Source organism: Eubalaena glacialis, chromosome 5, assembly GCF_028564815.1.
Source record: "Eubalaena glacialis isolate mEubGla1 chromosome 5, mEubGla1.1.hap2.+ XY, whole genome shotgun sequence".
Taxonomy (NCBI): Eukaryota; Metazoa; Chordata; class Mammalia; order Artiodactyla; family Balaenidae; genus Eubalaena; species Eubalaena glacialis.
Genome location: NC_083720.1, coordinates 65,986,451 through 66,009,715, shown reverse-complemented (window position 1 = coordinate 66,009,715; position 23,265 = coordinate 65,986,451). Strand labels below are relative to the sequence as shown.

The window sequence follows — 23,265 nt, the reverse complement described above, 5'->3', positions numbered from 1 at the left end:
GCAGGGATTAGAGAAATATCCAAGAACAATAGAAGTTGCTCAGCTTAGCCATTCATGGCTCATTCTTTGTCTTCAGACTTTTCGTCACTGAGTCATGTAGTAGAGTAAAAGGAGCACAATCAAAAAAAGCTTTCAGCATCTTAGACTAAAGTACTACTGTTAGAAAACTTTTGACATGTCTCCTTTAGCATTATGTCCTTTTAAAAGGAATGAAACAGCATCTTGTTGCCAATTAAGGATGTATCTACAGTCTAAAACTATTGTTTTCAAACCTTTATTTAAAAGGACACGAGAGTGGGACTTCTCTGGGGGCTCAGTGGTTAAGAATCTGCCTGCCAATGCAGGGGACGTGGGTTTGATCCCTGGTCTGGGAGGATCCCACATGTCACGGAGCAACTAAGCCCGGGCGCCACAACTACTGAGCCTGCGCTCTAGAGCCCGTGAGCCACAACTACTGAGCCCACGTGACACAACTACTGAAGCCCGCGCGCCTAGAGCCTGTGCTCCGCAACAAGAGAAGCCACCGCAATGAGAAGCCCGTGCGCCGCAACGAAGAGTGGCCCCCGCTCGCCGCGGCTAGGGAAAAGCCCATGCGTAGCAATGAAGACCCAACGCAGCCAAAAATAAATAAATAAATACATTTATAAAAAAAAAAGGACGAGAGTAACGTTAAAAAATTCTGTCAACATTGGAAAATAGAAAAGTCCAACAATGACCATAACAACAATAATCATATATTCAAAGGTGACTTTAAATACCCTATAGCATAAGTATTCAAGACAGTTGTTTTGAGCTAATGTGCAACCAACCTTGGAGAACCTGGTTGAGGAAGTTCTTCATCATGTAGATGGCTGTGGTATCCTCTGTTTTCACATGACTGTCCGTGAACCAGCCATTCTCAGTGATCAGGATTCGGGGATTGCCATATTCCAGTTTAATCCAGTTCAGCACGTCTCTTAAATTGAGGGACACATTTTGTCCCATTTTAGCCATGGTGTTGTAGGGCTTGAAATTGTTGGGTCCAAAGGAAAAGGCAAAGAAGTCAGCTGTGCCCCTCACCTCATTCTTCTCCGCTTCAGAGAAGAGGGGTAGAATGGAGAACAACTTCTTTTTCATCAGCTCTGGATAGTTACCATCCCCGTGGATAGGGTTGGCAAACCACCCGAGCACAGAAACCATGGATTGTTGGCACTTGAGTATGTCCATTGTGTTTTCTGATCTGTTTGGTTCAATCCAGTGGGATCCCAACGTGATTGATAACCAACCCTTCTGATGTGGGCGGAAATTTCTATTGTAGTTATGCCAGACTTTCGAATGAGCCTAAGAAAAAGAAAATATTGTTAATCTTTACTGTCCTTACTCACAGGGTTGTGAGTTGGCTGATAGAAGGTCTTCATGGACAAATTAGTGAAGCGTCGGGTGCTGCAGCGGAAAGCTGCCAGGGAACCCTGATGACCGCAAAGTCTGCTCTCTGTTCACTTTCCCTGTGCTTCCAACCTAAAGCCTCCCCTATAGGATTACCGAGAGGCAGGCAGAGAGCTCTTGTCCTAGCTCCATCTTACTTCTCCTCTCCCTGGCTCCTTTCCGGGCTCTCTCGGGGCTGGGTACAGGTGAGACACTATGTGGATTATAGGGTTTCTTCCTCTACATAGAAAGACTCAGAGCAGTGCTCTTTCATTGTTCTACAGAGTCTTCTTTTGGCCCTAACTTAGAAGTCCAGCATAATACAATTTCTAAATTCTGTAAATGGATAATAATAGAGCTCACCTCCTAGGCTTGTTGTAAGGATTGAATGAATTAATGCACTCTAGAACAGTGGCTGGCACACAGTATAGCTCTATATAAGCCTTAGCTATTATTACTATTATTATAAAAGGGTGGCAGGCATGGCACAACGCAGAAAACCAGTGGAAATAGTGTAGGATTTGGGATCAGCACACTTGGGTTTGAAGTTCAGGTACTAACTATAGTAGCCTTAGATAAGGCACTTAACCTGTCAGAAATCTCTTCGTATCCTCAGCTGTAAAATGAAGTTAAAATAATAATACTCTTTGTAAAGTTGTTGTTAGATGTAGAGCTAATGTATATATTAAATATGTAGCATAGAATAGAGCACCTAGGAGCTACTGCCTAAAGATGGATGTTATTATTATTGGTCCCCCTGGAATTTACATTTCCTGTTGCGTTCACTTAAAACAGAGCCTCCCGATCAGTTTCCAGTCTATTTAATAGGTACTTACTGAGCGCTGACTCAATGCCTGTCTTGCCCTGCCCTGAGAGGCTGAAATAAATGGTGCAGGGATTTGCTCTCAGGAGCCAGTAATCTTAATGGGAAAATAAGACTAAAATGTATGAAAGAGAAACATATAAAACTGAATAAAATAAGACACTAAACTAAGGCAGAGGCATGGTTCAATAAAGAACCATGAGCTGTATGGTTCTTAACTTGAGGACTCCAGTTAAGGACTCAAGGCCAGTTAAATGCGCAAGGTCTCCTTCCTGCCTGGCCAGCCAGAGCTTGCTCCTTTACGTATCCGCCTCTCCTCCTCTCAGCACCTGACTTGCTTGTCTCTTGATGGCTCTTCCCAGGTCTGCCAATTTCTCCTCTAATTGGGTGTTTCTAAAACAAGGGCACAAACCCTTACTATTTGTAACCCACAAAGTCTGCTTTCAGTCCTGTTCTTTAGCTTTCCTTTTGCTCATTGGAGATATTTTATATTGGGCTGAATTATCCAAAAGTGCCTTTTTGTAGGTCAAAAACAAAAAAATATGAGCAATGGCTCAAACCTAATAGATCCTGTGGACATTAAAAATGTTCCATAAACTCTGTTAGGTGGGGAAAGATAGACATTAATGTAAGGGCTGAGAGTTCCAAAACTGGTGTCTCCTTGCTTTATGCAAGAATAGCTAATTTAAATAATTCCATGAAAGATTTTCTGAAGAAGTAGATGCCTCAAGGTATTACCTTTATCTACCTGTTCTTACTCCATTTTCATTGGAAGATCCTGGAACCACTTAGCACCCAAATGTTCCTAAAGATCCTTAAGAATGTCCTTCTCAGAAAAGTGTTCAGGATGTAGCCTCCTCCCCTGCCTCCACCCCTAAGTTCCAGCTTCTGAAAGGAATCTCAGGGCAGCCCAGGGCAGATTCCACCTTAAGTGGTCTCAGCAGCTCTTTCTGGACTTTTCTGGGGCTGGAATCACAGCAGAAAGTCTTTTTTTTTTTTTTTTTTTAAACACATTTATTAGAGTATAATTGCTTTAAAATGGTGTGTTAGTTTCTGCTTTATAACAAAGTGAATCAGCTATACATATACATATATCCCCATATCCCCTCCCTCTTGTGTCTCCCTCCCACCCTCCCTAACCCAACCCTCTAGGTGGTCACAAAGCACTGAGCTGATCTCCCTGTGCTATGCAGCTGCTTCTCACTAGCTATCTATTTTACATTTGGTAGTGTATACACAGTAGAAAGTTTTAACTGCATTTTTCCTGATTTGAAACAAAAGCAATCATGCATTACTAGAATTCACAGGGAGGCATTCTTTGCTTTATTCTAAGCGGTCACTTAATGCCTTGGTAGCCTCAGCGCTTTCATCCATAAAAGCCACAGTGGGTGATCAGTACGCCTCTTTAGGGTGGGTGTGCACCTCTGATGTGTAAACTGTGAAGCACTAAACACACGTAAGCCATAAACTAGCTGCCTTGCGAATATGATGCCATCAGACAGTAAAGGGAAGGTGAGATGAAATTAGTATAAATTTATTAATCCAGTCTTAATAGCAATTAACTGGTTCTAACAGAGAAAACAAGGAGGGGGGCTTTTCTTTGAAATAGATATTCTATTGCATATTTCTGTAACTATATGAAAGATGACCTAAGCTGTGATAACAGACATGTACCTTTGCAATAGCTTTCCAAGCGAGTTTTCTGGAGATATATATCTCTCCATATATCTATATATACATGTGTTGTTATGCCCCAAGTTGACCTTGGTGTTTCACAGTGTCTCTTTCACCTTTGCTGCTATTTGCATAGGCTATCAAGGTATCTAGGGTTATCTTTGCTCTGGGCTGAAGACAGCCTCTCCATCCTCATGTGGAGAATGTGGGGGAGGTTCTTCGTGCAGCACTTGTAGTTATAACCTGATCCTGTTCGCCAGGTAACAAGGTAAAAACTATTGCTCTGAGGCAGTGAGTTTGACATAACTCTTGATGAAACTGGGGTATCTATGCGTGTGCTTTGGTCCAACGCTCATAAAGGAGGTCTGCTGGGGAAACTGAACTGGGGTTGGCGGGGGAGTGCAACCTGGGCCCTGCAACCTTGCACAACAGTCATTCTGTGATTTTCCAAGGTTACCCTCTATCTTGTACAAGGCCGTCTACCTTTGGAATGATTGATTTAAGGGAGCTTCAACCTTTGTTCTTTAGATTCAGTAGCTTAAAGGGGAAGTCAGCTTTTTCTTTTTGAGGCAGATAGCAGGGCCTAATGTCATTGAGAGACAGCCAGGGGCCTAATATCTCATTCTGTTCCCTCCTCTAATCTAACGTAGCAGCTCTTTGATGCCCCTGGAAGTCCAGACTCAGATAAGTTCTGTGGATGATAGGAGGCAAATAAGATAGCTGGACAACTTTAGAAACAAAGATGAAGAAGGGGTCAGAGGTCAGGGAGACGTGGTGGAATGGACACGGGTGGAAGGCAGTGCTTTGGAAGGCGTGCATTGAAGAAACCTAGCGCATCACACATGTCTGTATTTAAGGAACACCCAATCATTTGTCAAAAATTAAATTTTTGTTAAATTTTCAAATCTGTGCATGAATTTAGTCACATTTTGGCTGAAATATTTTCATGTGAACTATAAACTTGTTTATTGTTAAAGCTATTTAATAAAGTATTAAATGAAAATCATTAAAGAAAATTTACTTTAAAACTCCACAGAGCAAACTGTTTTCATATTTCTGTGTTCCCCCCAACTTTTCCAAATATATTTCCCAGCTAAAGTCACTCTAACATTTTCCATGTTATTTTTAGTTTTCATAATAATCTTAGTATAACAATTCATCAATCTAATGAAATATGATTTACTTAGTCATCTCCCTCTTTTGATAAAAATTAGCTTGTTTTTCTTTTCCTGCCTTCTTTCCTTCCTTCTTCCCACCCTTTACTTACCCTCCCTCCCTCCCTCCTTCCTCTCTCTCTCTCTCTCTCTTCATGCCTTCCTTCCTTCCTGTCATAAATAATGTAGTAACTAACTTTGGTCATATAGCTTTTAATTTGTTTGAATTCTTTCCTTTTTTTAATCCCAGGAATGAGCTACCTATTTTTTGAATTGTTTTGCATGTTTCCAAATTGATTTCCATACATTTTGTCCTTCACTGTGAGTGTTTTCAGACCACCTGCTTGGAATCATTGATTGCTCTTTTGAGGGATAACTGGCCATCAGGAATGATATAAAAGTGCTACTCACCTACTTGGTACCACAGGGGACAGGACCCAGGTCTTGAAAGCAGGACACTCAGGCTCTAGCACTGGCCCTCTACTAATTAGCTTTATGGTCTTGGATCAGTCAATTCCCTCTTAGCAGCCTCAGTTCCCTCCTTCATTATACTGAGCTAAAAATAAACACTCTAGAGAATCGTTGTGAAGATGGAATGAGGTAATACATGTAAAGACCCTATGAAAACCACACGAACCTAAATTTGAAGGACTTTGAAAGAGCAAGCTGAAAATTATTTAACCTGCTGTGCAGAACTATGGGAAGTTATGTAGGCGTGAGGGTTGTTCGCAGATGGCTCTCCCTGACCTCTCAAGGCTCGCAGCTGACTGTTTTGTCCTCTTTTATTTTTTTGCTGCTGATCAAAATTATTCATTGTTCATTTGGGCTAGGATTAATTTCAGTTTGATTTATTATTTAATTTACTCAGCACTTCTTTATATTATCAAGTTTTCTACTAGTTACAATTGCTGCTCTTCCAGATTATTTAACATTCATTCATTCCACAAATATTTATTGGGTGCTTAAGATATGTGAACTTTATTGTTCATTGCTAAAAAAATTATGTGATTGTCATTTTCTTATTAATTTTTTGACAATCTTGAAACTCTCTTGGAAACAATATCTTACCCTCATTATTCTTAGGAGAGAATTTAAATATTAACAAAAGTCACCACCTTTCATAAAGAAAATATTTACCTATTCTATTTTTAATGGTTCAAATTCATATTTTCTATGGTTGGACTAACTCAGTAATGATCATATTAAAATTCGTTTTCCTCCTATTTTCTTTTCAATCATTATATTTTCAACTTATTCTAACAAATCATCGATTGTTATCAATTTGCCTAGTGTCAGGATTTCCACATAGAAATCATGTAAAAACTAAACTCTAATATATTTGTTCCTTAAAAAAAGTCCTATTACTGTTATAGAATTCTAATTTCAATTATAATATTACTAAACTAAACCAATGCCTGAGCCAGAATCTAAACCTGGCAACACAAAAGGAAAAAGGTCTAGAATAAAGTTCATAATTTATTAAATGAAGCATCTGTGGGTTTCCCCAGATATTAGAAGGGCACTTAGAAGAAATCAATATCAGTAAATTGGTACCTTACTGAAGTTCAGGTTCCTTGCCCAAGGAGAACATTTGCATGCCAACTTTGCTGAAGGTGAAATGACATTTTAAGCTTTCTGTTAGTACTAAATTAACAATAGTGATCCTATTAGTAATTTTTTTAATGCAAAAAGACTGTATCTCCAAGTATAATTGAAGCTAAAATGGCCTGGGTTGGAGACTTAAAGCCTTTCCTCAGGATTTAGGAATAAAAAGTTAAAGATAGTCAATATAGAAACCACTCTGAAAATTACAAATAATATAATTTGTACAAAAACAAAAATAAGACCTACCATTTTGGGGCCTGCAACAAGGCAGACTGACCATGAACCTAAGGAAGCTGAAACTCCAGGACTCCTCACTTGACTGAGTCCCCATGAAATGTGCTGGGAGGGTGGGGAGCCAGGTAGTGATTGGAAACATTTCTAAGTAAGTATTGATATTTCTGATAAATTCCTTGAAGAGACTTCAGAAAATAAGGAATCTGAATCTCCAAGACCACAGTAATTTGTTGTAATATTTTTCTCATTCTAAATAGATGTTTACTTTTTTACCAACTTTTGTGTCCATAATTTTGAATTTTTTCCTTATGTAAGTCTCAGGCCCATGCAACATAGATCCACTCCTGGCCTACGAGCTTCTTGAGTGCAGGGACTGTATCTCTTTTGTTCACAGTTATACATACAGATGTCCAGGGAAGAGCCTGGCGTAGAACACTTGTTGAATAAATGCCCACTATGGATCAGCTAGTTTGTTGGTGACCTGACATACATTATTGATAATACAGCCTCTGCAAAGCAGGTTTTATTTTTCCCATTTTAGAGAAGAAACTGAAGTTCACAGAGGCTAGGTAGTCGTGGAGACAGGATGTGAATCCAGGCCTCTCTGATCACTATACTAAACCATCGTGCTTTCTGTATGTCCCACCAATGCTAAATTTTGAATGTTGGGGAAAGGCCATTTGACATGAACCACAGCATACTGTTCTAAAATTATATTTTCTTTCGGCTGTACTTGGTTATTAAAAGAACTAAACAGTCCTAGAATGAGGGTCCCACTCTCACCTGTTGAGAATAAAGTATCTATACGTGTCTGGAATTTAGGATCACCTAGAAAGTTCATGGAGGACCTGCCAGCAAATTTGGGGTATTCAGAAAACCATGTAGTCGTCCAAGTGTCTAGTACAGCATGTAACATTTATGTGTAATTCCCTGTACCTCTTTCCTAGAACCAGCGATGTTGACATTGGATATTGTCCTTACTGGTGTCAGAGGCTAAATGAGTCTCTTAGGAACCATTTCTACACTTGACTGTCTTGACCAAGGATGGTGATCATTACACCATTGTCAATGTTAGACTGAAAGGGCAGGGACGCTGTGGTTGCATAGCAGTTAGCCCAGCATCACCTTTGAACAAATCATAATTAAATGGTCCTTAAAGATGAGTGACTTTCATGATCAAATATAACAGAATAGTGGTTAAATTACAGAACCATAGAAAATTTACAATATAAACAGTAATAAGAATGAACATATATTTAGTGCTCAGTGTGCTGAGCACTATTCTAAGCACTTTCCATGTACTATCTCATTTAATCCTCATTTATATCTTGAGAGGTAGGTACTATTATTATTCCCATTTTATAGGAGAGGGAAGAGAGGTTAGGTAGCTTGTTCATAAGCTAAGTCAAGCCCAGGCTGTATTGCTCCAAGTTCTGTGTTCTTGCCTGCTAATTAGAGGTAGAAGATGGACTTTAGAGATCATTTGGTCCAATTCTTAAAAACTCTCCATTATAGATAAGATGCTGAAGCAAAACAAATAAGTGACTGAGGAATTCCCTGGTGGTCCAGTGGTTGGGACTCTGCGCTTCCACTGCAGGGGCCTGGGGTTCAATCCCTGGTCAGGGAACTAAGATCCCACAAGCTGCATGGCGTGGCCAAAAAAAAAAAAAAAAAAAAAAGAAAAAGAAGTGACTTGCCCAAGGTCTCAGTTAGTGCAAAGCCAGAATTAGAACGAAATCCTTCAGCCTCTAGATCACTGTGATTTCTGGACATGATGCACATTAAATTATGAGCTTTTGAAACACACTTTTACATCTTAGACTCAAAGGTAATTGAACAGGCTGTGCAAATGCAAGTGTATGTAACAGACATGGCACAAAAACAAGGGCCAGTACATTGAGAAAGCCATCTGACAGTGTTTGGGTGCCAGGAACACTCTAAGAGACAATCTGAGAGTCATGGTTTTGATTACGCCTTCATCCAACCCCCTCAGTCTCCAGTAAAACAGAGACTTCATCAGCATTACCTTCTGCTTAATTATTTTTTCCCCTTCAAGAAATTATACACATCAGCAAAATCAAGTTTAGAGAAATCATTTTTACTTATCTCTTTCCTTCAACCCATGCCTATTTTTAAAAAAAATAAATTTATTTATTTATTTTTGTCTGCATTGGGTCTTCTTCGCTGCACGCGGGCTTTCTCTAGTTGCGGCGAGTGGGGGCTACTCTTTGTTGCGGTGCGCGGGCTTCTCATTGCGGTGACTTCTCTTGCTGCAGAGGACAGGCTCTAGGTAGTTGGCTTCAGTAGTTGCAGGCTTCAGTAGTTGTGGCACGCGGGCTCAGTAGTTGGGGCTCGCGGGCTCTAGAGCTCAGGCTCAGTAGCTGTGGCACACAGGCTTAGTTGCTCTGTGGTATGTGGGATCTTCCCGGACCAGGGCTCGAACCCATGCCCCCTGCATTGGCAGGAGGATTCTTAACCACTGTTCCACCCGGGAAGGCCTCAACCCATGGCTATTATTTTATCCTTTTCTTCACTCTTCATTCATTTATGTTGATTGATTGCTTAAATTCAAGTCTATAAACACTTATTTAACAAATACAAGGCAGCTTTGCACAGTGGCAGTATCATAGCCAATGAGGTTTATCCGAGGCATGATTATTGCTAATTGAAAACTTTCCCAATACCCCGCCATGAAGACTTGAAATATAGTTGGCATTAGCAATTTTTGAGAGCCTCTACGGAGACTGCTTAAAAAAAAAAAGCAAGTCACCTTAGTAGGCATTTAGAAAAAATATTAACAAGATAGCTCCTGCCTTCAGATGACCTCTGGCCTCTAGTAGGAGAGAGAAGTATAGAAATAAGTAGAAGAAAAACAGTATACTTCTACATTTCAATTAATTAGAAATGATAACAAAAGCTTAACATAGTAATATGATTCAAATTTGTAAAAAAATGACTATATGTATATGCTTATATATACATAGAAAAATATTTGGACATTGAACAAGCTGCTAGCAGTTGTTACTTCTAGAGTATGGGATTAGGGAGTAAGAAAAGAGGAGAGCTTTCCTTTTTTAACTTTATGTCTTTCTGTATTGTTTGAATGTTTTGCAGTAAAAATGCATTATTTTTGAAATTTAAAAAAGTCACGAGAATTGGTTGAAACAGATGGTTTCTGTCAGTGAATTTAATTGCTCTATGCTATCACTCTTCACTTTCTCTGAAGTTCCAAAAATCTCAAAGGAAAAAAAAGAAACTTAAATTAAAAGTTCTTTTATTCTGGATTTCGTTATATATTTTTACTCTGGAATAATACGTTGATATTCAAAGGTAAAAGGAGGAGGTGTACAATACACACGTGATTAACATGGAAGAAGAACTGATAACAGTAAATCCAGCTCTTTATTTAAGATTCAGTCACATAATCTCTGGTCAAGATATGATGCTATAAAGAACCAATGAATGGAATCCTCCAAATACTAAAAGATCCTGGTTTTCACCAGCCTCAAGGCTCCCCCAAACAAGTAGCACTGTTAGATCACCCAGGAAATCACTTTAATTTCTTCTGTGATTCACTGTTTATTGGTTAGTAAGTTAGAAGGTTCTGATCTATTCTCAGCCTCCCTCTACTTTTCAGCAAGAGAATTGCTGTTAATGTTCAATAATTTTAATTACTCCTTTTTTTTTCACTTAAAAAAAAAATATTTATTTATTTATTTATTGGCTGTGTTGGGTCTTTGTTTCTGTGCGAGGGCTTTCTCTAGTTGCGGTGAGTGGGGGCCACTCTTCATCGCGGTGCGCGGGCCTCTCACTGTCGTGGCCTCTCTTGTTGCAGAGCACAGGCTCCAGACGCGCAAGCTCAGTAGTTGTGGCGCACGGGCTTAGTTGCTCCGCGGCATGTGGGATCTTCCCAGACCAGGGCTGGAACCCGTGTCCCCTGCATTGGCAGGCGGATTCTCAACCACTGCGCCACCAGGGAAGCCCAATTACTCCTTTTTAACATACACTATTTTCTAATATTGAGTTTTCTCAGTAAGAATTTTTACATGCAATTAAATGACACATGTATTATATTATAAAGTAGTGTGAAGTTTCCCTCAGTTCATAATTTCGTCATATCTAGCACCGTTTCCACTACTTACAATATTTTCTGTTCTCCAGTTGGGCCTAATTTTCCATGTATGAGAGTGTTCATGTCAAATTAAGCTGTTTAAATATGATCACAATGTTATTCTCTGAAGATTTATAATTACATTTATTTAAACCTGTTAATCATTCACTGAAGTACAACTTTTTCTACTTAATGATTAGAAAAGGTAAATACTGCTCTCTTGAAGGTTATAAAATACCAATTGTTGTCTACAAATATTTTTTTTTTTACATGACTCTTCTCTCTAACAATGGTATTCTGGTTATTGAAACTTTTTAGCAATTCTTATCCGAAAGCTGTTTTTACCTTTTATTCAAATTTGATTGGGAACATCTATAAGAATACTAGTTTTAACTTGTTTGATCGTTATTTCCTATATTTTGTTAGAGGTGTCTTAGGTCCTAATGAAGATGAGTTGGGATAATAATATAGGTACTGTGGGGAGTTCCCTGGTGGCCTGGTGGTTAGGATTCTGGGCTTTAACTGCTGTGGCCCGGGTTCAATCCCTGGTCAGGGAACTGAGATTCCCATAAGCCGCGTGGCGTTTTGGAAAAAAAAAAAAAAAAAAAAAAAATATATATATATATATATATATATAAATACATATATGTATTTATATATATATATGTACTATGCATTAGCTAATTAAATGAATGATTGTGTTAACATTTTTAAACTTTAGATGGTATTGCCGAGGGCACACGTATGTGATTTAACAGCACTTTAATGGGACACTAAAGTTTTGAGCAAATAAAAAGTAAAATCATGGGGACAAAGGAAAAAACTCATGGTTAATGTATGGATCAGTGATAAACTGTTCATAGATTTTGTGGACAAATAAAACATGTAGATAGATTTTTTAAAATAGATCTTTATTGGAGTATAATTGCTTCACAGTACTGTGTTAGTTTCTGCTGTATAACAGAGCGAATCAACTATGTGCATACATATGTCTCCATATCCCCTCCCTCTTGTGTCTCCCTCCCACCCGCCTTATCCCACCCCTCTAGGTCATCGCAAGGCACCGAGATGATCTCCCTGTGCTATGCAGCTGCTTCCCACTATCTATTTGACATTTAGTAGTGTATATATGTCGATGCTACTCTCGCTTCGCCCCAGCTTCCCCCTCCCTCCCCGTGTCCTCAAGTCCATTCTCTATGTCTATGTCTTTATTCCTGTCCTGCCACTAGGTTCATCAGTACCATTTTTTTTTTTTTTAGATTCCATATATATGCATTAGCATACAGTATTTGTTTTTCTCTTTCTGACTTACCTCACTCTGTATGACAGACTCCAGGTCCATCCACCTCACTACAAATAACTCAATTTCGTTTCTTTTTATGGCTGAGTAATATTCCATCATATATATATGCCACAACTACCATATGACCCAGCAATCCCACTACTGGGCATATACCCTGAGAAAACCATAATTCAGAAAGAGACATGTACCACAATGTTCATTGCAGCACTATTTACAATAGCCAGGACATGGAAGCAACCTAAATGTCCATTGACAGATGAATGGATATACGTAGATTGTTTTGGCCTTTAAATAGGTAATATGAGTCAAATATCTATTGATTCTGCATCAACACAAGTGGCTGCAATGGAGTTGTAGGCTGTAAATTGTTTTTCACTGAGGCTAGGTAGCTGATTCATGTCATTAAAACTTGCTAGCTTGGATTCGGACAGATGAAATTTAAATGTTGGATCTGACACTTATTATGAGTAAAAAAACCACACTTGTACAGCTTTGTAACCTCAGGCAAATTTCTGTGGGCTTCAGTTTCATCAACTATAAAATGCCTATAAGAATATCTAGGGCTTCCCTGGTGGCGCAATGGTTGAGAGTCTGCCTGCCAATGCAGAAGACACGGGTTCGAGCCCTGGTCTGGGAAGATCCCACATGCCGCGGAGCAACTGGGCCCGTGAGCCACAACTACTACTGAGCCTGCGCGTCTGGAGCCCGTGCTCCGCAACGAGAGGCCGCAACAGTGAGAGGCCCGCGCACCGCGATGAAGAGTGGCCCCCGCTCGCCGCAGCTAGAGAAAGCCCTCGCACAGAAACGAAGACCCAAAACACAGACAAAAAATAAAAAATATATAAAAAAAAGAATATCTACGTGGCAGGGTTGATGTGAGAATTGAATGAGCTAACATATGAAAAGTACCTAGTACAGTTTCTGACAGTACATTAGGTGTGTGAAAATATATTCTGCTTATAATAATAGTTATTAAGAATAGTATGATAGAATGTCAAAAAGTTATCTGTAATAATTGTCTCAAGTCTCCATTTTAAGACTTAAGACCAATCTCTGTCCTTTATTCTCCCCATTTCTGTGTTCTTTTTTGTTTGTTTGCTTGTTTTTGGTGTTGGCGGGGACATGGTGGAAGGTAGCAAGTAAGTTTTTTTTTAACCTTCTCACTGACAGAAAAGCTTGGGCTAGTTTTTTAGCTACAAGATTTAGCAAAAATTAATTTTAATATGTTATTGTCTTGCAACCCAACTTTAACAAGGGAGTTTTAAAAAATTCCTTTTTTTTTTTTTATGGAAAAAAAACGTTTCAAACGATCCTTGAAGATTTTGCTTCTGTCTAACCAAGGCAAGCTAAAAATGCTCCAGCTAGAAACTGCATTTCAAAATATTACACTTAGTCTTCAAGATATTGTTGGGGGTGTTGGGCCTAAGAGGTTTAAAAATGACATTTAATCTATTTAAATGTGCCTGTGAAACACTGCAGCCTTCTTGTTCAAGAAAGCAGGGACTTTCCTGGTGGCGCAGTGGCTAAGAATCCGCCTGCCAATGCAGGGGACACGGGTTCGATCCTTGGTCCAGGAAGATCCCACATGCTGCGGAGCGACTAAGCCCGCGAGCCACAACTACTGAGCCCACGTGCCACAACTACTGAAGCCCACGTGCCTAGAGCCCCTGCTCCGCAACAAGAGAAGCCACCGCAATGAGAAGCCCCTGCACCTCAATGAAGAGTAACCCTCCCTGGCCGCAGCTAGAGAAAGCCCACATGCAGCAATGAAGACCCAACACGGCCAAAAGATAAGTAAATAGAAAATAAATAAATTTATAAAAAAGAAAGCAGTTGCAGCTGTCTGTTGCCAAAGAAGGCTTAGCTATAAATCATGTGAATGGTGGCTTTTTCACAGCTGTTTTTGCAGTTTTAGCACTAAATTTTGGTTAAGAATTTCGACAAGTCCTTAAGAAGTGTACTATATAAAGATGATTGTTTTCTTTTAAAAATACAAAATATTCTCTTTACTTTCTCATCTTATGTATTTTTTGCTTTTGTCCACATAAAAATAGAAAGGATAGTATAATGACCCCTCAAAACACATCTCTCAGCTTTAAGGATCATCAACATTCTGCACCTTGTTTCGAGATGGGCTTTCAATGTAAACTTTTTAATAGAAGCTGGTATACACAGAAATTGATTTGCATGTTCTGAAAAGACTATATGTTTATGCCAGTATCTGGGTTGGTGTGCGTGTGTGTAGGCGTGCGTGTGTGTTTGTGTGTGTGTGTGTGTGTGTCTGAAGTCCACTTTTATTCAATAACAATTTTAAATACTTTCTGGGGCAAGGCAGATCTCCCTTAAATAGAAAATAATTAATATTATTTATTGAATACCTAATACATATGCAGCCTCGTGTGACCTTCTCTGAGGGAATGACGCCAATAAATGCTAAGACAGAGTTCCTCAAAGAGGTGGAAAAATAGGGAATAAATCAAGTCTTATTCTAGGCTCAGGAACAAATGGGTGAAGCCTTGACCTAGAGTAGAGTTTCCCAACATTTCTTGTCCTGAAACCCTCTTTCACAGTATTAAGCAATCTCTTGAGCCCCTGAGGAATTTAAAAACTCATTTCATCATTTGTGTGTGGTATACAAACAAGTGTTGACATATATTTTATTTTCTATAAGTCTATTTCTTTAAGGATTGTACTGAAAAGTTTATTTCAAAGAAGTTTAAAATATTCAGAAAATAAAATACTCATATATAAAATACTCATATACATAAACATAAGTATTGGCATTTTCCCATTTAATAAATATTTTTACATTTTAAAAATTATTTTAATTACATAAGAAAAAGCATTTTATGACACATTTTTAAATGACACAATGTGTTTGGTTTTACGACTGAATATATACTAAAATGCAGAATAAAATTTACATATTCAGTGGTCTTTTCCAAGGCTGGTACACCTACCTCTTTTTGTATGGGATATGACATTGGGCATAACAAAGATGAACATTTTTTAATTTTAAATGTTACATATTTATTTTAAGGATATTAGAAAATACTGGTATTTTGTGTATAATAGGATATAAAATTTCCTTTCAAAATAAACATTTTTTTCTTTTTTGGCCACATGGTTTGTGGGATCTCGGTTCCCTGACCAGGGATTGAACCCCGGGCCACAGAAGTGAAAGCACTGAATCCTAACTACTAGACCACCAGGGAACTCCCCTCAAAATAAACAGTTTTAAAGAAAAATGTTTTAATAAATAATAGTGCATGTGGTACTTGGATATACAAACAAACAAAAAAGCCAGCAAAAAAGCCAGCATGAAGTGATGTACAAAATACCCAAACTTTGTGAAACACACTGTTATGGCATCAAAAATGGATAAATATTTGTATATTTATAATATTGCTTCTATAACATTCTGTTTGAATTCTTGAATTTTACTCTTAAAAAAGTACAGGCTTTCAAAAAGTAAGTTTACTGTTTTGTTCATAAATAACTATATGAGAGAAATAGTTTGGGGCAACTCTTTCAAGTATTTTACAAATAACACAAAGTTAGTAGGAACAGTCTTTATTCCCAAAGTGTGAAAAGCCAAATTAGATACAATCATCAACATTATTTCCTCATTTAACATTTTTTAAAGAATCGTTTGTTCTCTAAAAACATCCTGATATGGCATAAATTAGAGTCTATGTATGCGACTTACAGGTCTGGTGAAAATCTCCTTGAGGCAATTTTGTAAAACTGAGACAATTTTATGTCCCTCATACTGATTCTATTTCAAACTCCTTGTTTTTTATGCTTCATGTCTTTAACCAGTTGCCAATTTATAGGTTTAAGTCAGTGGTTTTCATGGAAGGGAAGGGGGAGAAATTTTGTCCCGCCCCCCCGCCCCCAACTCCAGGGGACATTTGGCAACGTCTGGAGACAATTTTGGTTGTTGTAACCCTGTGGAGGAGGGTGCCACTGTCATCTAGGGGGTAGAGGCCAGGGATGCTGCTAAACGTCCTGTAATGCACAGGACAGCTCACGACAAGAAAGAATTATTTGGCCCAATATGTCAATAGTGCCCAGGTTGAGAAATCCTGGTACTATGTAAACAGTTCACATCTATGAAAGATAATAATTTAAAGCCATGAAGTGGTCAGAACTATCATGGAAGCTGGCAGTATTTAGTGGAGTAATAAACTGAATGAGTTACCATCTTATGAGCCATCTCATATTCCCCAACCTCCCTGCATGTTTACTCAGAGGCTCTCAGATATTTCATTTTAAGGAGGAGGGGATGGAATCTATAAATTTCAGTTATTATGCATATTTACTGCTTTAAAAATAGAATGGAAACGGACACCATTACTGCCTTTACTAATGTGAAAACTTGCATCTCTGCTGCTCTGAGGCATGAGTGCATAGGCCAAACAGGCTAGGATCTGTCTCTGGGGTTTTAAAAACTGAACTTGGGAGAGAGAACTCTCCTCTACAAAGGAGAGAATGAGGAGAACCCACAGGAAGAAATGGACATGAGAGACTGAGATAAAGGGCTTCTGAGAGTGTCCTGGTTACTGGGTCCATTCATCCCTGTGATCTGGTTACAGGAAAATGCTCATTTTTGCTTAAGCCAACTTGAATTAGGTTTCTGTAAGAGTCCTAACTTATAAACACACCACTGGATTAATATAAGCAATATTTCAAGAATTAGCAAGAATGCAATGAAGTATGAATTTTGAACTTGAGATTGGTTCTTTGATGACAAGGTTTAAGATAGAAATCCTAAACCACTCATTCTACAAACCTTAATACCTATCATGTACCTAATATTCTGTGCTAGGTGCTGGAAACATAAAACACATGAAAAATAGTCTCTCCTTGCAAAGAACTCTCAGGCTAGTTGGGGGAGATGGAAAAGTACCATATGAAAAGACTGCTATGATAAAAGCAAGCACCTTTTATTATGGGAGCCCTCAGGAGGGACTCTAAACCTAACGAGTCAAGGAGAACTTAGAGCTGGTGACCGCCTAAATTGAGTATTGAAGGACATTAGATGGATAAAGCAGGGAGTAAGGAGGGTGTTCTAGCTGGATAGAGAGCTAGTAGAGGCTGAGTGGAGAGGAATAGTAAGGTAAAATTAAGGCACTCTTAGTAGTGCATTATTGTGGAGTGTAGGGTACAAGGGGTCGGCATTAGTGATGGGGACGGGAGAGAGAGGGGGATGGCCAGGAAGGAGGGAATGGAGGCCGGGGTTGTGTCTTGAAGATCTTGATGAAAACTTGGGACTTTATCCCTAAAACTTTGGGAAGCCACTAATGGATTTTACGCAAGGGAGTGACATGATGCTTGGTAGAAATGTCACTCTGTCAATGGAGATAATAATAGGTACCTGGCAAGGTTGTTGTAAAGATTATAGATAATATATAAAGCTATGATTACAGTGCTTAGAGATGGTTAAGGCCAAAAAAGACACCCACTTTCTATTCCAAATATTGTAAAAAACTCAGAACGCAGCATCTATTAGTAGGGGTGATTATGGTAAATTTCTACCTGAGAGACTTGCTCTAGGTGCCACCAAGTCCGCATAAAGTGGAGTCTAGATTCCAGGTCAGTCTCAGGACTGCCTAGACCATTTAGGTTTCCTGCAAACCAGGACATTTCAGACTGAGATGGCATTTTCAGCATCATCCTGGAACTAGAAACATTGCAATAGCCGCTGTGAAATCTTTTCAATATCTGAGGATTGGGGAATAAAGTGGTCTATAAACCACCCATGAATTTAGTTTTATATTAGTTTTTTTAACTCAATAAATATTCTTGGACAAAAAACTAGTCCTAAAGAATGCTTCTTCTGGGTCACAAGGTGGCATAATAAGGAAGAAATACTTCATTGCAACATAAAATATCAAATTAATCTTTTCTATGTTAAAAGGAGGACAGAGAGGGAGCAAGTGAGAAAATCTAGTTCACCTCAGGCCACCAGACTATTGCAAGATTTCTCTCTGGTGCTATAAGCCACTGGGTTATGTGGCAGAGTTCACTTTCTGACTAATTACAAGGGACCCCTCATGCTCCTTATGTAGGTTCGTGATTTAGAAACTTTAAAGGGATGAAAGAAATTATTTGGAAAACATAATAATTTAAAAATGTAATCCATCAATTTAACACTATAAAATTTATGTTACTATCAGAGAGTGTTCATGTTGTGTTAGAGGCAGAGCTTATCTTAAATTAGAGGAAAATGAAAAACATCTGAAAATATAGCTTTGATAGGTTAGGTTTGGAAGCAGCATCTATTTGTTAGTTATAACTTCTTCTTGTGTATTTTTATCAGTCAGTTTTTAAGGCTTTAAATGAACCACTGAAACATATTCTTCATGATAATTCTAATTGTTAACATTTTTCCAGGTAACCAAAAACTTTTTAACAATTTAGAATATTTTTCTTTACACAAAAGTTGAATAAGCATATATGTGCATGTATTTGCATAGACAACTTTAAAAAGACTATATAAAATACTACTTATACTAGTTTTCTTGAGGTTGGGATTATCAGGTGGAGAGGGAGGGAGAAATTTAACCTTTTCATTGTGTACCCTTTGGTACAATCTGATGTTTCTCAGTTTACACAAGCATGTATTGTTTTAATAATTGAAAGAACTAAATAAAAGGAATATTTTTTCTAAAATATATATGCATAATCTTCATAGTTAATAGCTATAATTTTTCTCCCCTTGAGGCCTATTTGCCAAATCACAGTATACCCACATATTAATAATATGTTCTATATACAACTATATTCAAAGCTATGTAAATGACCTTGAGATTGTAATGCAATCTGTTAACTGCAAGGGCAGATGTGACTGAACCATAGTGCAATGCACACATATAATAATCCAGAAAGTTCAAAAAGAAAAGAAGGATTAACAGATATTTTGTATGTGCAAATTTAGACATGGAGTAATTTTATGTTCCTATACATTTTTCTGTTTCTATATATTTAACATTTGATTATTAAAAAATCAAATTACGTCTCGTAGCACATTATGAAACCCTATTAGTAAAGCATTTTTCATTTTCAAAACGTAGCAGGTGTCCAGGGTAATTTATTTTTCCCAAGCAAGCTATTTAGCTCAAAAAGTGAAGTCTGATTCTAGATATTAGCCTCAATGTGAGATGAAATCTCTTGAAAATTCCTGAAAGATTGCTCTTTTAAAAATATTCTTAATAGAGGAATTCAATGTTTACTAATGTTGTTTTAATTTATAAATTCCATGTTGACAACAGCTCATTTTACTCTGTAAACTTGGGCAAGTTATTTAATCTCACTAAGCTTCAGTTTGCTCATCTTTAAAATGGGGATAATAATAGGACCCAGTTCATAAAGTTATTGTGAGGATTAAATGTGATAATGCATGTAATATGCTTAATGTCGTCTGTGGTAAATAGTAAGCACTCAATAAATATTAGCTATTATTTTGCTTACATTTTCACTATTGTTTTAATCACTTTAGCATTTCCCAGCATAAACTCTAGCTTTTGAAATATGCTCCTTTAAAACACTTAAAGCATATTCTTCCCAGTTTTTATGCTACTAGTTTAATTTTAGCTCCTAGAACAAATAATCTCATCTTTCCTGCCATGTGATACAAATAAAACCAACTGTGAAATACATTTATTTCAATTCCTGCATTTAATATGTATCATCAGTTAGCTAACATTTATTTAGCTCACTATTTCTAAATATCACTAAGAATAGCAAGACTAACAACAAATACATATTTGAAATGGTCATGCCTTAACATAAAATTATGAAATTGTTGCATGTGGCCAGAAAAGGGTTTCAACAATGAAATTTATAAAGGACTGGTTTTCCACAGAATGAAAGTAAACCCACATTCTCATGCTCTGATGTATAACAGTAGACTTAAAAATAGTTAATTTAAAAAGTGCAATATTTAAGGAAAATAATTGGATTAATACATTAATAATAGCTTAGATAAATAAAACATACACTAAGAATGAAATTTGAGGATAGAACTTGTGAATTAGACTAAAATTAGTTGAGTTGATTTCAATAAAAAGAGTTATTTCAATGGAAGATACATTTCTTAGAGTTTCTTTTAAACTACTGCTCTTTATACTGTGAAGCTATAATAAGAAGTCAGCTGTACAGTACCTTGATCAGGTTGTGTCCCACGGTGTAGACAGCTGCTAAATTTCCCTTCTCTCCAGGGGCATGGATACCTGTCCCATACCCATGCCAAGCGACTAGATATGGGTTGTGAATTGTAATCCAATATTTGACACGGTCCCCAAACGTCTGGAAGCAGTATGTGGCATAGTCATTGAAGATATCTATTATGGTTTCATTTTCCCACCCCCCATATTTTTCTTGCAGCGCCAAAGGCAAATCCCAATGGTATAAAGTAACTATAGGTTCAACGTTTCTAAGTACCAGAGCGTTGAGAAGAGTATTATAGTACTGGAGACCTTTTGCGTTAGCAGCTGATACTATTCCATCGGGGAAGAGCCTTGGCCAGGAAATTGAAAACTGATAAAAAGAAACACCTAAAAAATCCAGGGCTGATAAGTCTTTTTCCAGAAAAATGTAACTGTCACTGGAACTATTTGTGCCGTTGACATTTTTAAGGTGTGTATGGATGAAATGATCCCATATAGAGGGTCCTTTTCCGTCTGTCTTCCAATTCCCTTCCACTTGAAATGCTCCAGTCCCAACGCCCCAGAAAAAGTTTTTAGGAAAAGTGTCATAGAGAAACAGCTGACTTTCATTTACCGGACTAAAATTAGGATTTTTAGACCATATAGCTCTTCCGTCTCCAGAGAATCCAGTAACAGCTCGAAGGAGAATAAATGCTGACAGGATGACACATCTTTGCAGTCCCCCGCTGGACATTGTTTTCCTGTAGCGTATGTTTCTTTCATCGGTGCTGAAGAAAATCCATTCATTCCCTGGAGATCATGCCGCACAGCCTGGTTTCATTTGCCACTAGCTGCTCGACTGTCTTATCAACGCTTCAGTAAAAAAGCTTGTGATTGTAAAGCTCTGTCAATGATTAGCTTGAACTGTGAGACTTAGGGTGGGTCATGGAGAGCAACGTAATTTGAGGGAGGGGGCTCTATTACCCTCACCAACACGTCACCTTCTCTCTTATTATTGGAAAAATTAGATGGAAATGCATGCGACAATAGTTCCAATGTGTAACAAACACACATCAACAATGAATAAAATGCCATAGTTTCTTTGTAGCCTTTCATATGGATCCAAATCTTTTCTGAATGTTTTGGACATTACTGAGCAAAGTGTATACCTTTTCTATTTTTATAGTTTTTGAGTGGTAATTTTATTTTTCACATTTCAGGAAAAACAATCTTATGGACAAATAAATAGCATTCCTAGATGCCAAAAATAAAGAATTAAAAAACATAAGATATTACACTTCCATGAAAATTACAACACATCTAAGAATAATCTTATTAAATGCTATCTATTTTAAGAAAATTATAAAAATGTCTTTATAAATTAAAAAAAGGTAAATGAAGAAATATATAACACTGAAACATTGAATAATTGTTTGGGTGGAAACATTGAATCATTTCCAATTTAATTTATACATTTAATGCACTTTTAACCAAAGTCCTCTAATCCCAAATTTTACTTCAACAAAATTATGGTGGAAGTTCACTTAAAGAATAAATAGGCAATCATTAAAAAAAAAAACTGAAAAAGAAAATAGTGAAGCTGTTTACTACCTTCAGGTATAAAAACATTAAAAAATAATTTAAAGAGCATTGTCTGCAATAAGAATAAATAAAAAGAAATATTACAGACTCTATAGCCTCCAAATAACCTTGAAAAAAGTTAAAGTTTTAAATATATGAAGCATCACATACTAATGAGAGGCAGAGTGGTTAATAGTTTGGCCCCTGGAATTAGACTGCCAGTCATACAGCTGTGTGACTGGGGACAAGTTCTTTCACCTTTCTGCTCCTCAGTTTCCTCTCATGTAAGATAAGGCATAATAATAGTATCGACTGCCTGAATTATTGTGAGGATTAAATGAGTTAATACATGTAAAGCACTTCGAACAGATACTGACACATACATAGTAAGTGCTCAGTGAACATTACTTATTTTTATGTGAAAGGGAAGGATTATTCAGGAAGTGACGCTAGGATTTAGCATAAGAGACACTAAGTTCTGGCTCCTGCCTACATTTTTAGCTTCATTTCTCATCCGTTAACCACAAGTAACCCCCTTCCCTGCAGCCATAACAAATAACTTCTAAATAGCTGTGCACACATTGATCAGCCCCATCCCTGTGCCTTGGTACGTGTGCTCTCTGCATAGGATGTGTTCTCCCCCCCTTCAACTAGCTCATGTCTACCTGTTTTTCAAAACTTCAGTACCTCCTCTGGAAAGCCTTTCTGACTCCCCAGTTTGACTTTATTTATTTTTAAATTTAGATTTTAAAAAGTTTTTAGTTTATCAATCCTCTTGTGAAAAATCTCCACAATCGCTGCAGATAAAGTCACTGCAGAATCTACTCCACCTGTGTCCAATCTCCAGCTCACATTTTGCCAGCCTTAACATTGGCCTTACAGTTCCCTGACTTTTCTTTATTCTGTTCTTGCATTCCTTTTGCTGTTTTCTTGAGGTATGCTTCTTCTCATACAGGCCACGTCTTGCAAGTCTATGTCTGGGTTCATTTTTTTGGGTGTAATCTAAGGAACTGTAAATCAGCTGTCTTGTTACCACCAAAATAGGTTCTGAATCCAAAGATGACATCTGGTGTGGTCTTGTACATTTTAGCTAGTTTTTCTCGAATTTCTGTCTTAGGTACTGTTGTGTTCCCAGGAAGAAGGACGTCAGTGACCAGTTGTTTCTGCTGAAGCAGTCATTTGGTCATGAACTTCCTGGTCCAGATAGTTACAGTGTCATTCAT

The 23,265-nt window shown here is 37.8% G+C and overlaps 1 protein-coding gene, 1 non-coding gene and 1 pseudogene across 2 annotated transcripts in view; 1 reads left to right on the top strand and 2 right to left on the bottom strand.

Annotated features, from left to right (window-relative positions):
* KLB (klotho beta) overlaps positions 1 to 21,302 on the bottom strand; it is a 34,465-nt gene extending 13,163 nt beyond the window's left edge. The window contains 2 exon segments of the mRNA XM_061191003.1: positions 810 to 1,320; positions 20,478 to 21,302. Of these exon segments, the coding sequence (XP_061046986.1) occupies positions 810 to 1,320; positions 20,478 to 21,302 (1,336 nt within the window).
* Positions 9,499 to 9,638, top strand: LOC133092811 (U4 spliceosomal RNA). Its single transcript, XR_009701166.1, has one exon. It is a non-coding gene; the product is annotated as a U4 spliceosomal RNA (small nuclear RNA).
* Positions 21,303 to 22,890: 1,588 nt separating the features above from the next.
* Positions 22,891 to 23,265, bottom strand: LOC133091785 (small ribosomal subunit protein eS24-like; annotated as a pseudogene).